Genomic DNA, 22,128 nt, shown 5'->3' with positions numbered 1-22,128 from the left:
AAATTATAGCAATACAAGTACTGCAGAGAGATGCCTTTTAGAGACAGGGTTGTTTTTGTTTTGTTTTTTGAAACTACAAATCTTATCTAGTTTTCATTCCACTTCCTTTAAAAAAAAAAGTTTTTTTTCAGTTTTATTGAGGTAGAATTGACAAATAATCATTGCATATATTTAAGGTATATAACAGAGGATTCTTTTACATATGGTCTATCACAATCTTTTTCCAGAGTACCAAGAATTGCATATTGTGCACTAGCTTTTGATAGACAGCCTGTTAGAAAGCCTTCATAAGTCTTAATTAAATTAATTTCCATTTATTTCTATATAAACATTTATAAATCCTTTTTGATAATATTTTGAACAGAGCTCAAACTAGAGCTTGAAAGTTGGAAAAGTCTGAAAGAGCATGCTTTCTCGTTTTTTTTCCTCTATTACTTTTTCAAATTCCTTCCCTTTACACATGAAAAAATAAAATCAGTGTTAAATACATGCTCCTTTATCATGGTAAATATAGCCTGTTTAAATCCAGTTTAATTTAATCAGGTAATTATCACTTTCATAAATATAAGAATTCCAAAACTAAATTTCTAGGGTATAAAAAATGATTTTTCATAGATAACTATAAAATCAAAACCACAATAAGGAATTTGTAATCTCCATTTATAAATGAAGAAACTGAGGCATACAGCTAGAAAGTAGAACAGAGATTCAAATCCATATAAGATATGAGATGCCTAGGATATAAAACTGTAAATTAAAATAAAATTCCCTTACGTACAATCACAAATTTCAGTGTTGAAAACAGGATATATATATATATAAAAAATATATATATATAATATATATATATATATATAAAATATAGCTTCCCAAATATTTCAATTACTACGAGGGAGGAAAAAAGGAGAAAAAGTAGTACAGAGAAGAGAAGTGTAATTTTTGAAAAATATAATTCTATAATCTTTGAAAACTGAGGAAAACGCCATATCAGAAGAAAACACAGAAAAATGAAAAATGTAAATTTAGGTGAGTCGATGATTATTTTTTTCTTTAAAAATTTTCTTGGGCATTAAAATATATTTTTTAAAAGATTTATTTATTTATTTTAGAGAAAGAGAGTGCACGCATGCATGCATGTAGCCAGCTGGGGGAGGGGCAGAAGGAGAGGGAGAGAGAGAATCTCAAGCAGACTCCACTGAGCATGGAGCCAGATGCAGGGCTCAATCTCATGATCATGACCTGAGCCAAAATCAAGTCAGATGCCCAACCCATTGAGCCATGCAGGCACTCCTGGCATTAAGATATTTTTATAAGACATAAAAATGTCAAAAGATTTATGATTCAATTAAAATATACATTTGGTAGCTATATTTTTAACAAGCAGGGAGGGTATATATTACAAGTTTTGTTACCTGTTAACTATTCTTATAAATTGTAGAAATCAATAAGTACTAATTTTGCTATTCTGTTATTATCATTCATAAATAATGATTAACACAGATTTTAAAAATTCTGTTTATTCAGAATATAGTTTAAAAAAATTTGTATCACTCACTTGATTGGCTAGTTGTAATTGTTCTCGTAGATTCCTAACTGTTTCATCATCTGTATATATATCATTTCCCATGTCTGTGCCAAAGGGAAGGGACTCCAGTTGCTTTTCAACAGCATCTTTTAATTCACTGTGCAACCTTCAGAAAAAAGAGTTAACACAGTAATAATATAAATTCATTTTACCAACAGTAATCACTGTTTCAAGGTAAACTAAATAAACATTTGGGCACCAAAAACATTCTTTAAAAAAAATTTCTTACACAAAAATAATTTTTAAGTAGACTTCAAAAATTAAATAGTTAATCACCATTAAATACTGTGCTATGAAAATAAAAATATAACAATTTCAAATGCATTAAATTTGTCATAATTAATTCAACCATAATTCAGTTTGTCCTAAGGAGATTTTAGTTATTCAAGAAGGTAAAATTCAGATATTACACCCTATTAATTTATGAAACAGGCCATTCAGGAAAAAAATATAACAGTGGTTTTCATCTAGGCAATTAAAAGGAAATGGGATATAAAATATTATAGAATTATTTTCTTCATTGTGTTTCACAAAACTCAGGTAACATCTCACTTAATCCAATTAATAAAAAGAGTTGAATAAAACTGTTGGTTATGAAAGCAAGATGATTAGAGGCTTTAGTTTTCAGCATATTTTAAAGCTTGACCATAACTCTGAAAGCCTTAAATTCAAAATTAATCTTAACATTAAATTACAGATATTTTGTATTTTAAAACAGCTACCAAAAGAAGGCTTTAGAAAGTACATCTGAAAAGACTGATTAAGTATTTTACTTTAAATGATACAAACCTAAAAGGAAAAAAATATTTATAGTATCAGAAAAACTTGAAAACCTTTAATGTATAAATTATTAGCAGAAAATGTTATTTATAATAAACACATCTCAAGGTAGTTTCGCAAAGAAACTGCATCTATATATTTAAAATAAAGAGAATTACCTACTGTATTTAAAATCTCCGTTGAAACTAGAAAAATTCAATTTTAATTTTTAGAATATATTTATTGAAAACAAAGTTCATCAAACACATGAAATTCATAGGTAATTAACCTTAGAAACAACAACAAAAATAATTACTCCCTAAGGAAAGGACAGAGGGTTGCTAATTATTCCCTAGTTAAAAATTTTATCAATAACACAAACGTTCATATTTTAAAACATTTCTAGTATTTTTATTTTTTTGTTTTTATTAAGTTTTTAATTTTAATTCCAATATAGTTAACATACAGTGTTGTATTAGTTTCAGGCATACATCAATTCAACAATTCTATACTTCACCCAGTTCTCATCACAAGTGCACTCCTTAATCCCCATCACCTATTTCACCCATCCCCCCCAACCACCTCCCCTCTGGTAACCATCAGTTTGTTCTCTACAGCTAAGGGTCTGTTTCTCGGTTTGTCTCTCTTTTTTCTTCCCCCACTTTGTTCATTTGTTTTGTTTCTTAAATCCCACATGAGTGAAATTGTATGGTATCTGTCTTTCTCTGACTTATTTCACTTAGCATTATACTCTAACTCCATCCAAGTCATTGCAAATGGCAAGAGTTCATTCTTTTTTATGGCTGAATAATATTCCAATGAATGTATGTATACACACACACACACACACACACCTTCTTTATCCATTCATCTCTTGATGGATGCTTGGGCTGTTTCCATAATTTGGCTATTGTAAATAATGCTACAATAAAGATAGGGTTGCATGTATCTTTTCAAATTAGTGTTTCTGTATTCTATGGGTAAATACCCAGTAGTCTAATTACTGGATTGTAGGGTAGTTTTATTTTTACTTTTTTGAGGAACGGAACTTCCATACTGTTTTCTACAGTGGCTACACCAGTTTGCATTCCCACCAACAGTGCACAAGGGTTCCTTTTTCTCCACATCCTTTCCAACACTTGCTGTTTCTTGTGTTTCTGATTTTAGCCATTCTGACGGGTGTAAGGTAATATCTCACTGTGGTTTTGATTTGATTTCCCCGATGAGGAGTGATGTTGAGCCTCTTTTCAGATGTTGGGCATCTATGTCTTCTTTGGAGAAATATCTGTTCATGTCTTCTGCCCATTTTAAATTAGATTATTTGTTTTTTTGGTGTTGAGTTATATAAATTCTTTATATATTTTGAACTGTTTAGCAGATATGTCATTTGCAAATTTCTTCTTCCATTCTGTAAGCTGCCTTTTAGTTTTGTTGATTGTTTCCTTTGCTATGCACAAGCTATTTATTTTGATGTAGTCCCAGTGTTTTATTTTTTGCTTTTGTTTTCCTTGCCTCAGGAGATCGATCTAAAAAGAAAATGTTGCTATAGCTGATGTGAGAGACATTTCTGCCTATGCTCTCTTCTAGGATTTTTATGGTTTAAGGTCTCACAGGTAGGTCTTTCATCCATTTTGGATTTATTTTTGTGCCTGGTGTAAGAAAATGGTCCAGTTTCATTCTTTGGCATGTAGCTGTCCAGTTTCCCCATATCATTTTTTGAAGAGACTTTTTCCCATTGCATATTTTTTTTTTTAAGATTTTATTTATTTGACAGAGAGACACAGTGAGAAAGGGACAAGCAGGGGGAGTGGGAGAGGGAGAAGCAGTCTTCCCGCAGAGGAGGGAGCCCGATGTGGGGCTCGATCCCAGGACCCTGGGATCATGACCTGAGCCGAAGGCAGACGCTTTACGACTGAGCCACCCAGGCGCCCCTCCCATTGTATATTCTTACCTTTTTTTGTCGAAGACTAACTGACCATATAATAATGAGTTTAAGTATTTCTGGTATTTGAAAAAATATTTACTTTATAACATAAAATATAATAAGAGTTTTAAAAAAGATATCCCAAGTCCCAGAGAAAAACCATTATTAATGGTGTGATATATTTTCTAGCAGAATTTTTGCTCTCCATTAAAAATAGACAGATATACCATATCGCTAATATTTTATAACCTGCCTTTTAAACTGTATTACTGAAACATACGCATTCTTCCAGATTATAAAATATTTTCCTATAAATACTTTAATGATGGCATAATATTCCATCATTTCCATTATACAGATATTTGCATCAACTCAGGTAAACCCCCTAGAGTCATTTTAAAATGAAATGAAAAAAATAGTAAAATTAATATTCACTTAGTATACTAAAAACATTAGAAACATTGAGAATTAAAATATTTTATTTCTTTGTAAAAAAAAAACTCATTCCTTATAATCAACAGTACAGTTATAAACAACAAGACAATTAGTATTTTTGCAAAAATTTTTAAAGGTCACAGAAAAATCGTAATTTTCATCCATTGATTATTAAGATCACTTTCTACAGTTTCAGCTTGCATGGTCATTTTTAAAGTCCTGCACTATCAAACACAGCAAGGACTGCCTCTGTATAGCTTATTTTTGTTTTAGTATCTTAAGTACTTAGGGACGGGGTGTCCAATCTTACAGTTTGCAATGCCTGCTGACTCTTGCCCAACGTGCCCAGATTCCCCAGGTGTTTTATAATTTTGGGTTAGTTTACTGTCCTTTTTCTGACCTCTTTTGCAAATTCTTAGAGATCACTGATTTTTAGACTTTCTTTTCTAATATATGCAGTTAAGACTTTGGATTTCCCTCTAAGAATGGCCTTAGTGGCAACCTGTAAGCTTTACTGATTTATTTTCATTATCAACCAGTTAAAAGTATGCTCTAATTCTTCACTGTTAATCCTTTGACCTGTAAGTAATATTTAGAAGTTGCTTAACTAAAGAACAGTTGGGGATTTTCTAGTTACCTTTAAAAAAACTGATTTCTAGTATAATTTTCACTGTCATCAAGGAACATAAGCAGAGTAATTTTGAGACTTTAAAAATTCCTGAGTTACTTTTTTGAACTGGTTAATTGTGGAAATATTATATGTGTACTTAGGAAGGCTATGTATTCTGAAGGTAGTAGTATTCAATATGTGTCCCTTACAGATTTGTTAACTGCATTGTTCAAATATTACATACTCTTACTTTTTTTTCTGTTTTTTTCAAATTACTGAGAGCAATCTGTTTATATTTCCTACTATCACAGTTTTTCTCTGCGGTTTGGGGTGCCTTTTTAAAAATTCTTGTTATAGGGACGCCTGGGTGGCTCAGTCTCAGTTAAGCGTCTGCCTTTGGCTCAGGTCATGATCCCAGGGTCCTGGGATCGATTCCCGCATTGGGCTCCTTGCTTGGCAGGAACTCTGCTTCTCCTTCTGCCTGCTTCTCCCTCTGCTTGTGCTCGAGCTCTCCCTCTCTGACAAATAAATAAAATCTTTTAAAAAAATTCTTGTTATATTTATGTATTGGTCATTTTTCTCTTATTAAACATTTTCTGTCAGGAAAAGTAAATATTTAAAAAATAGTATAACAATTTAAAAATAACCTGTTGTTATTGATACTTTTAAGTACTTTAAGAAAATTTAGTCTGTCTTGCCACTCAGTGCTATAATTGAATTTTTTGATTCTAGAAGAACAGAAAAATTGAAAATTTTCCATTCTGAGCCTTTGTTATTGAGTGCTCACAAATTTAAAACTGTCACATCTTTTGGGAAAAATGAATGTTTTGTCATTATGAAATATCCCTTTTTATCTCTAATAATCTGTTCTGCATTAAAGTCTACTGTGTCTGACACTACCAGCTTTCTTTTGGTTAGCACTTGCATGGTGTTATCTATTTTCCATCCTTTTATCTGCATCCATTCTATATTACATTTTAGGAATCTCTCTGATAAGTATATACCATAACTGGTTTCTTTTTTTACTCTCCTCTGATACATCACTTTTAATTGTAGCATGTAATACACTGAAATTTAATATAATTACTGATATATTTGGGTTTATATCTACTACCTTAGTATTTGTTTCTATATGCCGTGCCTATTAGGATTTTCTTTACTTTCATGCTTTCTTTCTTTTTTAAAAAATTTTTTTATTGTTATGTTAATCCCCATACATTACATCATTCGTTTTAGATGTAGTGTTCCATGATTCATTGTTTGTGCACAACACCCAGTGCTCCATGCAGAACGTGCCCTCTTTAATACCCATCACCAGGCTAACCCATCCCCCCGACCCCCTCCCCTCTAGAACCCTCAGTTTGTTTTTCAGAGTCCATCGTCTCTCATGGTTCGTCTACCCCTCCGATTCCCCCCCCTTCATTCTTCCCCTCCTGCTACCTTCTTCTTCTTCTTCTTTTTTTTTTTTCTTAACATATATTGCATTATTTGTTTCAGAGGTACAGATCTGTGATTCAACAGTCTTGCACAATTCACAGCGCTTACCAGAGCACATACCCTCCCCAGTGTCTATCACCCAGTCACCCCATCCTTCCCACCCCACCCCCCACTCCAGCAACCCTCAGTTTGTTTCCTGCAATTAAGAATTCCTCATATCAGTGAGATCATATGATACATGTCTTTCTCTGTTTGACTTATTTTGCTCAGCATAATACCCTCCAGTTTCATCCACATCATTGCAAATGGCAAGATTTCATTCCTTTTGATGGCTGCATAATATTCCATTATATATATATACACCACATCTTCTTTATCCATTCATTCATGCTTTCTTTTGATTATTCTTTTTAATGTGTTCATTTTAGGTGACTCTTTTTAATAAGACTTAATTTTTGAGTAGTTTTAGGTTCACAGCAAAGAGAGCAGAAAGTAGAGACATTCCCCAGTATACCCCTTGGCCCCCCCTCAGCATGACCTCCCCCACCAGAGTGGTACATTCTGTCGCAACTGATAAACCTACATTGACACAATTACCCAAAGTCTATAGTTTACATTAGGATTCACTCTTACTGCTATACATCCTACATCCTACAATGACATGTATCCATTACTAGTGTCTTACAGAAGTTTCACTATCCTAAAAATCCTATGTGCTCTGCCTTTTCATTCTCTCTACTCCCGCCCCCTTCCCCCAGCCCCTGGCAACCACTGATCATTTTATTGTCCCCATAGTTTTGTTTTGTTTTTTTAAAGGTTCTTTATTTGAGAGAGAGAGTGCGTGTGTGTGCAAGCATGGTCAGGGGAGGGGCAGAATGAGAGGGAGAGACTGTGGGGCTTGATCTCATGACCCCGAGATCATGACCTGAACTGAAATCAAGAGCTGGACGCCCAACCAACTGTGCCACCCAGGTGCCCCTTGTCTCCATAGTTTTGCCTTTTCCAGAATGTCACATAGTTTGGAATCATACAATCTGTAACCTTTTCAAATTGGCTTCTTTCACTTAGTAATATCTGTTTAGGGCTCCTCCATATCTTCTCCTGGCTTGATAGTTTGGATGTACCACAGTTTATTTATCCATTCACCTATTGAAGGAAATCTTGGTTGTTTCCAAGTTTTGGCAATTGTGAATAAAGCTGCCATAAACATTCATGTGGAGGTTTTTGTGTAGACATAAGTTTTCAACTCCTTTAGGTAAATATCAAGGAGTATGACTGCTGGATTGTTATGTTAAGAATAAGTTTCATTTTTTAAGAAACCACCAAACTGTCTTCCTGGGTGACTGTACATTTTGCTTTCCCACAAGCAATGAGTGAGAGTTCCTGTTGTTCTATAGGTTTTTATTACTCTATTTTTCTACTCTATTAGTTTGGCAGTTAGATGATTCTTTACTTTCAGTGTCTACCCTAGAGATTATAACATGCATACAGAATTAGCAACACTCTAAATTATATTAGTATTCTATTTCTTTTGGGTAATGCTGGAAGCTGAGAGTATTTTAACTCTATTTACCCTTTTCCCAAATTTATGATATTGTTGCCTTGTATTTTAATTCTCTACAGGTATTTTAGAAACATTATTATTGTTTCAGAATAGTTGATCTTCATTAGACTTTCTCCCATAGTTACCCTTTCCTTTCTTTTTGTAGAATATCCTTTTAAGATTTTAATTTTGCTAATGGTAATTTTCTCAATTTCTTTTCATCTGAAAATGTACTTATGTGACTTCTAGAAAAAAGTTTCACTAGATACATAATTTTAAGTTAATAGTTTTTCTTTCAGCTTTGAAGATAGTCCACTGTTTCCTGATTTCCATCATTTCTGTTGAGAAGTTCATTTATGTCTTACTGCTGTTTCTTTGAAGATAATTTTTCTGCTTTGAGGCCTAGCAATAATGTTATCTTCCTCTAAAATGGTCTTCCTTTTTTTTTTTTTCCAGGTGTCTAGGTGCATTATCAATCTCTGATCACCTTATATCAACATCAGAGATTCAGATAATTCCAAGCCATGTTTTAGATCTTTTTAGGACTAGTATATTTTGGGGGTCACTCTTACTTCTAGGGTATCCCAACCCAATGCCTGGGAAGTTCCTAAGCCACTCACCCTCAAATCTGATGGGCCCTGACTTTCAAATTTAATCTCTCTAGCCCTATGAATTTGTTTCAAGCTCAGTTTTTCAACCTCTCTTCACCTCCTCCAGGATAGGGAGATGCACCTAGGGGAAGGCAGCTCAAAGGCAGGCTCATATCCCTGGATTTCATTATTTTCCTGGTCTTACTCTATAATTCTCCACTGAGTCCAATTCATTTAAATAGATCTGATTGTTGTCAAATTTTTGTTCCAATTTTCTAGTTTTTGTCTAGAATTTCTGGTTTTTCTCAGGAGTCTGATAACCTAGTCTTGATATCATTGTAAACAAAACTCCCTATTCACTTATTTTCAATTGATTAAAAATGTTCTAAGTACTAGTTTGGCTACATCTCACTAGTTTGATATGTTGCTTATTCTAAGTTTTTAATTTTAGTTTTCAGTTCCTTTTCATCTCAGGGGTTAGTTGAAAATGTAGTTAAAAAATTATTTGTGCCTGTTTTTTGTTATTTTTTTAAAGATTTTATTTATTTGAGAGAGAGCATAAGCATGCATGGGTGGGGGGAGGCTGAGGAGGAGAGGGAGAGGGAGAAGAGGCAAACTCCTTACTGAGCAGGGAGCCTGCAGCAGGGCTCAATCCCAGGACCCCAAAACCATGACCTGAGCCTAAGGCAGACACTTAACTGATGAGTCGCCCAGGCACCGCTGTTTTTTGTTATTTCTAATTTTATTGTAGGCATCACTTATATTGTTTTAAATTTGTATGTGCATATACGGTGGGCAAGGTTTGCAGTCCATGTCTATGTTTATAAATGTTTCACAGGCCTTTAAAAACAACAGTGTATTCTTGTTGCTTGATATAAGTGCATATAAACAGAAAAATACATACTCAAACTTGTTAATTGTTCTTCCTATCCTCTATATCCTTATGCTTATTTTTATCTTATATATTTATTTTTGCCCTTTTCTTTGAAACATAATATATTTGTAATATATAACATAATAATATATTTATAAATACTGATTAAATGAATTTTATCTAATTCTCCAAAGATATTAACAGTATGATTGAGAAAATAAAACCATTTAATTACTGCAAAGATTTAAGGAATTACTATTTTTCAAAGCACTGTTTTTTATGTATTGTTAATAAATCTTGAAGATTAGACATCAATAATTTAATCATGTTCAACAAATATTTGAAGCAGTATTACATACAAGATAGTAAGACTTTTGGTTCTAGTTGTACTTATTCAAATATATAATAATTAAGTCAAAATGTAAGAGCCTTAGGGCCGCCTGGGTGGCTCAGTTGGTTAACTGCCTTCGGCTCAGGTCATAATCCCAGGGTCCTGGGATTGAGCCCCACACTGGGCTCCCTGCTAGGCAGAGAGCCTGCTTCTCCCTCTCCTGCTCCCCCCCATCTCTCTGTCAAATAAAATCTTTTTTAAAAAATCTAAGAGCCTTGGGAAAATAAAAAGAAGAAACTTCCATCATTTTGGATGGCTTGATAAATCATATAAAGCTTTGTGGAGGTAGACAGTGTTATCATTATTTTTTTTTATAAGATTTTTATTTATTTATTTGTCAGAGAGAGAGAAAGAGCACAAGCAGAGGGAGTGGCAGACAGAGGGAGAAGCAGGCAGAGGGAGAAGCAGGCTCCCAGCTGAGCAAGGTACCTGCTGCGGGACTCAATCCCAGGACCCTGGGATCATGACCTGAGCTGAAGGCAGACGTTTAACCAACTGAGCCACCCAGGTGTCCCTATCCTTATTATTAATAACTAGATTTCATTTTTTTCTGCTGTCACCATTGATTAGTTGATCTCTATTTTCTAGTGCAATTTCTAGAAAAAGTCAATCTTGGTTTAGCTAATTGCAAAACTGATTTGCTAAGAACTGATATACAGGCCACAGTTAGGAAGCTAGATAATCAGGAGGAAGCAACTATACCAACTGCTGGTTCCAAGATCACACCTTTTCATCTGAGATCCTGGGATTAGGATGTTACTGTCAGAGAGCTATTGCCTGCAGGAACACCCTGCCTTAGCTTCAAGAGAAGCGGCTGCCCAGAATTATCAGCTCTAGAACTACACTACACTTGTTAGATTCTCATCCACAAAAATAGATCCTCAGATACTGCTTCTCCTCCTACTTATCTCCTAATTTAGGTCTCTTACAAGTACTTATCATTAGCAGAACCTAATTCATATCCTGAGCTAGTTTTCCAGCCTCTATAATACGGAAGGCATACTAAAAAGAAGTTGGAACAGTCAATCTACATCATAGCTGCATGAACCTGTTATTATGATTGCACAATTTAATTAAATATGACCCAAAGTGGTACAATTAAAGTATAAAAGAGTTTTTTTTCCATGAAACCTAAACTGAAAATGAAAGGCTCAATAAAGATGAGTCATTAAATAACTACTGTTAAATTAGAGGTAAGTAAAATAATTACAAAAAGTCAGAAAAATTATAAAATCACAGAAGCTCAAAAGGAGATTAAAAGCATCTCTAAGTTTTTACTCTTCAAAGAAATTGAAACTGGAAATCATAAAGAGTGAATTATATGGTTTTTGCATAAAGATAAAGCACTATTCAATGGTGTTAAGGATACAGTGGTAAGAATAGACAAGGGCCTTGCTCGCATGAATGATACATTCTAGTAGATAAGACAAAAAAAATAAGCAAATAGGCAAATAAATAATTTCAAGTAGTAACAGGTGCCATAAATAAAAGAAAACTGCATTATAGAAAAAAAAAAAAAGAAAGGGGAAGACGGTGGAAACAGCTAGATAATGTGGTCAGGGAATGCTTTCCTGATAAAAGATCTGAACAAAGGGAAGACAGTCCTGTGTGGGTCTGGAGAAGAGTATTCTAGGCAGAAGAGTTAGGTAAGGTCTTCAGGGGGACACTGGCTTGCCAGGTTTAAGGAAGCCAAATAAGAAGGCTGGCATGATTAGAGACTAGTAATCAAAGGGAAAATATAAAATGGCTCTTATGGAGGCAACAAATGATGTCTTCCATAGCTTGAATAATAATATAACAAACAATTAGAGTGTATGAATATACACATAAATAGAGAACAATAAACTCAGTTATAAACAGAGACACAGAGAAATCAGGGTAGCTCTGGCTTTATATGAGATTTGAAATGGAAATTTAAAACTTTATAAAGCTTAGGATTTTGGCAGACTTTTGGGGATGGTCTTCCTCACAGCACCTCAAGTAGCACAAGAACAGCAGTGTTTACCATAGACAATATATCAATGAATGAATGTGGCTGAGTCAATAAACTTTTATTTACAAAAGGTAGCAGGGCAAATTTGGTCCACAGGCTGTAGTTTATGAATCTGACAGATGCAATTAAGTCTCTCTATCAGTTAGTATATTTTGGCTGTAAGTAACAAAATGACTAACAAAAAATAAGGACGGTCATTTTTTTTAAAAAGATTTATTTGTTTATTTGAGAACGAGCCAGAGAGAGTACACACACTAGTGGGGGGAGGGGCAGAGGGAAAGAGGGACAAGTAGACTCCCCACTGAGCAGGGAGCCCAACAAGTGGCTTGATATCAGGATTCTGATACCATTACCTGGGCCAAAATCAAGAGACAGATGCTTAACCGAGCCACCCAGGCACCCCAAGTACGTTTGGTCATTTTTGTCTGTTTTATCACTGATATATTCACTTGAATAGTGCTGGTACATATAAGCACTCAATAAATACTTATAAATGAATGATTGAATGAATATTTTATTACTTCATCTAATATTAAATCGGGAGGGTAAGTGGTTCCAGATTTGTTTCAGCAGTTCAATAATATAAGGACCAAAGGTTTTCTCATCTCTCCCTTCTTTCAATATTGGTATCTACCTCCACGGATACAAAATGGCTATACCAACTTCGCATATCACTTTCTAAAATAACAAGAAGCTGGAAAGAGGTAAAGCCTTTCTTCTTGCCAGCCTTTTTTTTTTTTTTTTTTTAAATCAGGGAGAAAACTCTTTATGAGAAGCTCTACAACAGATTTTCTCTTCACTGGCTAAAAGTAGGGTCCCGTGTTCACTCCTAGACCAATCCCTGGCAAAAAGAAATTCAAACTAGTGTGAATAAAAGACTTATCACTTAAAACTGTGGAAGCAGCTCATCTCCCCTGAGCACAGTGACACTGGAACAAAATCAGAGCTGAATGAAAGAATTAAAAATGGCTCTTATGGAGGCAACAAATGATGTCTTCCATAGCTTGAATAATAATGTAACAAACAATAAAAATTAGTATTTAGTGCCAGAAAGTGTTGTACATATAATCCTGCATTTCATTATCTTACCCAATTTACTTCCTCTGATAAGTTTTGAGGAGAAAAGATGGTATTACAGAAAAAAATTTAGTACAAAACAAAATATAAAACACTATATTCTCAACATGAACTAGATTTCGAGGAACAGACTTAAAAATGGGAGGAAGGAAAGTATTTTTTTTCACCTCTTCCTTAGCCTGATTTAAATGACTTCATTATCTCCTATCTGTAGTCAATTCCCACATTATATCCACCCATATAAAAATGTAAATATTAAAATGTTTCCAAAACCCAACAGTGTAGAATTGCATACTACTATATAATCCATGTCACTGCTAGCTTCCATTATTCAGAACTGACCATGTATACACATTTAAGATACTTTCCTTAAAAATGATAAACTCTTGGGCGCCTGGGTGGCTCAGTCGGTTAAGCGACTGCCTTCGGCTCAGGTCATGATCCTGGAGTCCCGGGATCGAGTCCCGCATCGGGACTCTAACCCTTCTCCCTCTAACCCTCCCTCTAACCCTCCCCCCTCTCATGTACTCGCTCTCTCTCATTCTCTCTCTCTCAAATAAATAAATAAAATCTTAAAAAAAAAAAAATGATAAACTCTCTTGATTTTGCAGTCCTTAACTGCAATACATAATTAAAGACAGGATGTTGCCCTAAAAACATAATAAGCAGAATTCACTTTAAAACCTGAGAACATTTTCAAGTTACTAAAAGTGTCTTTTTAATAAGCTCAGAATCCATTTTTTCCCACTTTCCTGTTGTACTAGGAATAAATACACTCATGAGACATGACCACATTACTGTTAAATAGGTAAAGGCAGATTTTTAAAAGACTGGCTTAAAAAGACCTGGACATGAAAGGAAGTATGTATGTGGAATCAAATATAGGAAACAAAATGATTATCTCAACCATATAATACATTTTCTATCCCCATTACATTAAAATACAAGCTTAATTTACATACATTGGTGATTCAAAAATCTTAGCAATGTTCTTTGTTAGGAAAAGCATGGCTTATTTAATAATTTTTTTGAGATAGAATAGTAAATCATAAAAAGTTAAAGTTAGAAAAACTTTTCCACGAGGGAAAAGCAAATAAGAAAACTGAAAACCCAATTAAAAGATTTATTTTACACTTCAGCCAACTAGCTTAAACATATGAAACTTTCAGAAATTAGAGAAGAGGAGAAATAGTGAAACATATTTTTTAAAATGGAAGGGAGAAAATGACAAAATAGTCAAAAGCAAGACATACGAATTCCATGGGAGTTCTAGATTATTCTATTCTAAAGAACAACATGTATTACACTAAAATAAATTAACAATAAAAAAGGAAACTGCTATATATAGCAAAATACATACAAAAGAATGCTAGCTTTAAAAGAGCCCATGTTTAGGGGCACCTGGGTGACTCAATAGCTTAAGCGGCTGCCTTCGGTTCAGGTACCCTAGAGTCCTGGGATTGAGCCCCACGTCAGGCTCCCTGCTCAGTGGAGAGCCTGCTTCTCCCTCTCCCTCTGCCTGCCTCTCTGCCTGCTTGTGCGCTCTCTCTCTCTCTGGCAAATAAATAAATAAAATCTTAAAAAAAAAAAAAATAAAAGAGCCCATGTTTTAAATGAATTTAGAACTAAACAAAATTATTTCTTCCCTGTTTGGTCTAGTTATACAAGTCAACAACAAAAGATGTATCAGATTTCAGCCCAGCTACATGATCTTTAAAAGTTGAGAAACTTGGGATAGAATAAAACTTTAAACATTTTTAGCCCAAAATAGATCTTTATGATCACAGGCTGGGGGAGGATTTGTTAGAGACACGAAGAATAACAAGCATAAGAGAAAAGATGGATTCACCTACCTTAAGATTAAAAACAAAATAGAAAATTCTTTTCATGAAACATATCATAACCTGGGAACAGATATATGAAACACCTATTGGCTAGCATGTTGTATGGTACTGTAGCAACATTATTCATTCCCATCCCTTTTCATCTTCCAGCCTCTAGCACAGTGGCTGAAAGTCTAAAACTATATTTCTCAGTGGTTCTTGTAGCTGGAGTTGTGGGTGGGATTAAAGTTTCACCAGTGAGAGGCACTTGAGGGGGATATGGAAAACAGAAGTGAGCTGAGAATATTTTTCTATTGGTATGACAGACAGCAAGCAAAACTGGACAGACATGAGAGTATCCTTATAGTCAATACCCTGTGCCTCGCTTTCCAATAGCAAGACTCTAGCTTTATGGAAATGATGCTGTAGGAGTAGCAACAGAGATGGTGGCAGCACCATAAATTTCTGACCTCCAGATCACAGCCCCTAAGTTATGATCCTAAAACCAGCGATCTAGTAGTACTTACATGTAAGTGACTAAATCCCTTCCTCTCTGAAATTTCTACAATGGTTATCATTTACAGTATTATTACTGCATTGACACAGATCGGCACACCAACAAATATTCAGAATACAGAGTATATAAAGTACTTTGACAATTTAATAAGGAAAAGGTATATAGAAAGTGGGAAAAAGAAATGAACAAGCATTTAATGAGAGAAGAAAATCACATGGGTAAATAAACATATGAAAAATGGTTAACCATATTAGCATTCAGGGAAATGTTAAATTATAACCACAATGAAAAACCATTTAAGACTCAAAATAATAAAAATTAAGAAACCTGATAAGACTAAGTGCTGATAAAAACATATAGATCAATAAGAACTCATAAATATCACAGGTGGGAATGTAAATCGGTACACTTTGGAAATTAAGTTGGTGTTATATTGTAAAACTGAGTATTAATATAATCTATGACCCAGCAAGATTATCCCTTGAAACTCTTGTGCTTGTTTGTGCACGATACTGAGTAGAAGAAAAAGTCCCAGGAGACTAAATGATATGATTTTTATATAGCTAAAAAAAAATACAAAACTGAATAATAATTAAGGATACACACACCTATTAAAAAATTTAAAAAGCAGGCGCCTGGGTGGCTCAGTTGGTTAAGCGACTGCCTTCGGCTCAGGTCATGATCCTGGAGTCCCGGGATCGAGTCCCGCATCGGGCTCCCTGCTCGGCAGGGAGTCTGCTTCTCCCTCTGACCCTCCCCACTCTCATGTGCTCTCTCTCATTCTCTCTCTCTCAAATAAATAAAATCTTTAAAAAAAAAAAATTTAAAAAGCAAGGGAATGATAAACCCAAAATTCAAGAAAGTGTTAATATCTGGCAGAAGGCAGGAGAGGAATGGGATAGGGAAGGAAAACATGGGTAGATGTACCAGTATTGGTAACTTTTTTTAACTCTTAACTGGATAGTGGATTGTCAGTTTTTGTTTTATCAGTATGTTTCATAACATACGTGATTAAAATAACTATCTTATTAATGATTGCTAATATTTATAAAGCATTTATTATGTACCCTCTCTTCCCCTACAGTCAGCCCTATGAAATAAATTATTATTTACAATTCATAGATGAGAAAACTAAAGCACAAAGAGGTTAAGTAACTGTCTAAGGTTGCATAGCTAGTAAGTAATGGACCTAGGAGTCAAACAGAAAATCAGGCTCCAGAGTCTGTACTCATAACCAGTATACTATATGAATAAAATATCAAATAACAACAATAAAAGTTACCTAGAATAACAATAAAAAAATCAACAGTTAATTGATCTACCTTGCGTTTTCCTTGATGACATTTTCAAGATGTAGTTTCATCTCACCCATATGTTTCTGAAAGATTAAAATATGGAATACATTTTGCAGACAGGTCTCTATTAAGTAATCCATTCCTATGCAAGCAGTCAGATTCTATGGCACTAGGCTACTGATAAGAAACAATGATTCTTTACTCCTAATAAGCACTAGTAAATATGGATATTTTAATGATACACAGAACATAATAAAGCATTCATTTTGAAACAAATATAAAGAAAATATTTATATGACACACTGAGAAATATTCACAAATGCAATCCTATGATTTATAGATGTTTATAAAAAAAACAGATGGGAGATATTCCTCAGTATGTCACTATAACAAATACCAGATGATCCCCATACCCTGAATGTATTCTTAATTCACTTTAGTTTAGTTGAAGCCCATATAAGAGCTTGTATCTGAAAAAGTAAAAGGTTAATGGTGAAAAAGAAAATAGAGATCTTCTTTAGCAGTAATTCACTTAGGCTCCTATTCGCCACCTTTATTAACTGTCTAAACTCTCCACACCATATAAGGTTGCTATGGTAAACCTACATCATCACTAACATATACTTTAATAGGAAAAATGGAGAAAAAAAAAGTATCACTAATTAAAATACAAATGAGAATAAAATATACCGTAAAGAGAATGAGTTTGGTATGATTAATTCTGAGGAGAAAAAGGGATTGTAAAATTTCAACAGGAAAGGAAAGGCATTTCAAGTAGGGAGAAATATGTGTAAAAGCAAAGAGGCAAAAAATATTAGAACACAGGCATAGTTGTCAGCTCTCAATGAGAGTAAATGGGCAAGGGGAGAGCAGGAAGGAGGCCATGTAAAATCACACTTAAAACAAAACTGCAATCAACTCATGATATGTCCATTAGTCTTGAATGGGTATCCTAGGCTAAAGGAGAAGAGCCAAGCCTGGAGTGAACCTGGCAAGGGCAGGGTGGAACAGGCAATGCTCCAAGCCCTTCTGCCTCCCTTTCAACCAGAGAAGCTAGTGGCAGCTTGGTCTAGGAAATCAGTAACAGCCAACTCTAAAGGTGAACCTTTCCCAGGTCCTTGCTGTGAATGACTCACAATTAAACCAAAATGAATGAATTCACTATCAGATAAGTGAGAAGTGACCATACATTGAGTGATGATGAAGTGAAAGAGAATTGGAAAGGCCGGCAGCAGGTCTTGAATGCCATGGTAACTAAGAAGTTTGGATTTTATTGTAGCAATTATCCTGATTCTTGTCATTAAAACAAAACAAAACAAAAAACCTGATCTTAAAAGTTGCAAAATCTTGCAAGATCTTTAAAAGTTGCAAAAATGTTGGTGTATCTTAAAAAATATTTACTCAAATTACTCAAATAGTTAATATATATATATAGTTAGGATTACAGGTGAACCATTATGGTCACACTAAAGATTCTTTACTGTAAAATATTTCAAAATATTTAATAGTTGGAAGGAAACAAAATCTCAGCAGTCCCTCTCATATTATCAACTTTTCCCTTATTTATATTTTTGGAAGAAAATTTTTCATATAGAGAACTATAGCGATACTTTTCTTGCATTCACGGTAAACCATTTTTTTATTGGGTCAATAAATCCTAAGAACTAGTTCTAATCAGTAATATCCATGTGAGCAACTGTTCTTAGATTTATCTGTCAGCATCTTTTGTTCTCTCTAAAAGTAGCAACTACTCTTGTTACAGGTCCTTAGGCTTTCTGCTACAGTTTTTTCTCTCTTGTAATTAATTCAATAATCACTCTTAGATTGAGAATGCTAAATGGGAAAATGAAGTTTAACACCTTAGTAAAATAGCTGATTAAAGAGATACATGAATCAGATAGATTATAAAAAATTAAAAATTTAGAAGTTTAATTCAAAATAATTAGTTACCCCATTTTATAACAATCAAACCACATAATATGTCATTATAGCAATCCTGAGTGAATTCAGCAGAAACTTTAACTCACTAGCCCTAAAAATAAAAGCAAAATGCCATGTGTGCAGAAGAGAGCTTTCTGTTGCTCTTTAATTGTCAGTTAGAAAGATTAAAAGACATTACTATGGTCGATTCAAACTTAAATGACCAAAGGTTAAAAAAAAAAAAAAAAAAGCACATAGTAAAGACTAGGAAAACACCTAATTAACTTACAATAAAACAGGAACTGCAATTTAAAGAAATGCTTGTTTTTGAAATTTGGGTCTACAGGATCACTTTGTAAATGTATATTAGAGGATTAATCCTGGAAATGAGAGTATAAATAATTTCAAATGCAATGGAAAACCTAACTTATTTTTAGAAGATGAAAGCATTATGTGTTCTTTTAGTAAAACACTTTTAGTCAATCCATTAATTTATAAATAGGATATTGTTAAGCTAGATCTAATCATCTTGTTCTAATAAGCCCTGGTTTTTTATTCATTCATCAAAAATTGAGGGCTTATTATACACTAGACTTCAAACCATATGGTAGGATCTCTTGCTGTCCCTGCATGGAGAAGAGATATAAATAAAGTTTAGTGTTTGCCACACTTACAGCCCCATTCTGAGGAAATCAGTCTTAAGGTGGTGTTTTTATATAAAGTTGCTATACTTTCTTTCATTTGCATTAAATTAAATCAACCTTGCTACCCAACTGAACTGATCCAGGGATTGGTATCTAAACCAAACACAATGATGAGTATATTCAAACTCTAAGAAGTTTATCACCTTCTGGTGGACTTAGCTTGAGACATATAGCATCTCTTTAACAAATGCTTCCTTTGTATGGTTACCCAACAATCAGAAAGGTCAAAGTTGGGGCGCCTGGGTGGCTCAGTTGGTTAAGCGACTATCTTCGGCTCAGGTCATGATCCCAGGGTCCTGGGATCTAGCCCCGCATCTCGCTCCTTACTCGGCGGGAAGCCTGCTTCTCCCTCTCCCACTACCCCTGCTTGTGTTCCCTCTCTCTCTGTCTCTCTCTCTCTGTCAATTAAATAAATAAAATCTTAAAAAAAAAAAAGTTTCTTTCTAAAAAAAAAAAGTAAGTCCAAAAGTTTGGGAGGAAAATGTAAAAAACTTTTAAAATCAAAGAAACAAATTATAAATATTAACAATATTCTAAAAATGTCGATCACTGAAACTCAGATTGTATCCTGAACAATGTTGTGCTGTTATTCTAGTTCTCCATGAGCCTGCTATATATCCTAATCTTAGAAATTCTAGGATATAGAAGTGTCCTTGGTTTCTTCACTCTGTTCACTCCTAAAATAAACCCTCATTACTAAGAGGATTTCAGACAAAAGCTGCCATAGCTTAAGCCTATATTAGAAACTGATCAAATGCATCTAAAATTTGATGGACATAATATTTGAAATTGGGTGAAAAATCCATTCTCCAAATAATGGGATATACAGGTAGAATGAGGGTAAAGATAAGGTCTCAAAGTATGAGATGGTTTTGGGTCTCCCTGGGGGAAAAAATAAAGATATAAGCATATAATAATGAGTTTAAGAGCTTCAAGCATCTAAGAGATCTTCTTGGGCGATACCAGGAGCAAGGAAACAGTGGATTAAAAAACAAAACTGAAAATAATTTTTAAACACACACACACACACACACCTCTTTCTCTCTTACAGACAGCGAAGAACTGATTAGTTATAGCTAAATATTTTATTCCTCATCAATGTTTTTAAAAAGAGTATAGTTTACTTTTTTAATAGATTATAAAAAGTTTGATAACTACGATTTCATACCTGATAATACTTCAGCTGCCTATTTAGCTCTTCCAGATGCTTATCATACTCAATAATAAGAGGAGCTAAAAAGCTAAAGAAAAAATACATAATTTAAAAATGGCATATTGTTTAATATAGGTTAATGTATAATATGTAAATTAAATTGAACATCAACATTTTCATGTTAAATGTATCCATAGCAATCAATATTTTGCCTTTTTCCTGTTCTCAATCTTAGCTCAATTAATATTTCCAGATTTGTCAAATATCAACGGAGGGGAGGTAATGAAGGAGTTCATCAAGAAAACAACTGCGAATTGACCCTTGAGCTGAACCTGGGCAATTGGAGGCTACTCACCCCCTCCCCTATCCTTGGAATATGTGTTCTGCTTGCCTTCCGCAGTTCCAGAAGCTGCTCCAAAGATACAGCCTTAAGATAGTAAAGTGATGCTGAGGCTATCTATACTAGGTATGTAAGTGAACCCAGTGAAGGCCTCCTGTATATGTGACTGAACCAAGTTAAAGCTTCTATATAAACTTTTAAGGCAGGTGAGGAAATATAGTTGTCTTGCGTCCTCCCAAGACAAGCCTCATAAATAGATTCTATTGCTTAATAAATTTGCCACTTACCAGTCTGGAGTGGTCTGCCTCTTCCTTCAGTCTCTCTTAGCCCTCCACATTTGAGGGCCAGTTTCTAGAAACTCCAGAGGAGGTTACGAATAGGAGGGAGATAAAATCACCCCAGTTGAGAGCTACTCTTATAGATTATAATGCTGGCTTTTTTCCCCCTTGTATATTCAATATTTAAATCTAATTATAGCAGACTATGAAATAAACAATCCTAATACTAAAGGAATTATTTCAACAATAAATATACTTAAGAAAATAGTATTTTTCTGGTAACTCAACCTTACCTTTGATCAACTATTGTGTTTTCTAATGTGTCATCTCCATCTCCTTTGAAGACAGTTTTCTGTAACAGAGAATACTGATCTTAAAATGTTTTCTCACATCATCCAAGCCCAAAATTGGCTGTAGTTTAAAATTAAATACAATTAAAAATTTTACAACCTTAGAAAATCTAATGCAATTAAAAAAGATGAAGAGAAACAAGTAATCATCTAAACTGATGTTGAAAGTTTATTTGGTTAATTTTAACATCCATGCATAATAAAAACTCTTGGCAAACTTGAAATAGGAAGAATTATCTCAACTTGATAAAGACTCTCTACCAGAAACCTACATCAATTACTATTTTCCATGGTAAAACATCAAAAACACTGCATTAAATGCAGCTTATTAATGCAAGGCTGCTCACTATCACTGCTAACTTCAACATTGTATTAGAGGTTCTAGTCAGTGGAACCAGGGTAGAGAGTTCAAAATTTAAAGGTTGAAAAAGAAGATACAATACTATTATTATTTACAGACAATTTGACCATTTACCTAGAAACCTATGTATAATCTACCAATTATTAGGTCTAATAAGAGAATATACTAA

General features: G+C 34.0%; 1 protein-coding gene across 1 annotated transcript in view; it reads right to left on the bottom strand.

Moving 5' to 3' along the window:
* The window catches only part of SCLT1 (sodium channel and clathrin linker 1), a 191,619-nt gene that overhangs the window by 148,173 nt on the left and 21,318 nt on the right, over window positions 1-22,128 (bottom strand). Inside the window, exons 5-8 of the mRNA XM_021681497.2 lie at window positions 21,542-21,615; window positions 20,646-20,718; window positions 16,881-16,936; window positions 1,556-1,691 (exon numbers count right to left, since the gene is read on the bottom strand). Of these exons, the coding sequence (XP_021537172.2) occupies window positions 1,556-1,691; window positions 16,881-16,936; window positions 20,646-20,718; window positions 21,542-21,615 (339 nt within the window). The remainder of the gene's footprint in view (window positions 1-1,555; window positions 1,692-16,880; window positions 16,937-20,645; window positions 20,719-21,541; window positions 21,616-22,128) is intronic.

This window comes from Neomonachus schauinslandi, chromosome 2 (genome assembly GCF_002201575.2).
Source record: "Neomonachus schauinslandi chromosome 2, ASM220157v2, whole genome shotgun sequence".
In the NCBI taxonomy this organism is placed as follows: Eukaryota; Metazoa; Chordata; class Mammalia; order Carnivora; family Phocidae; genus Neomonachus; species Neomonachus schauinslandi.
This window is presented reverse-complemented; position numbering and strand designations above follow the sequence as displayed.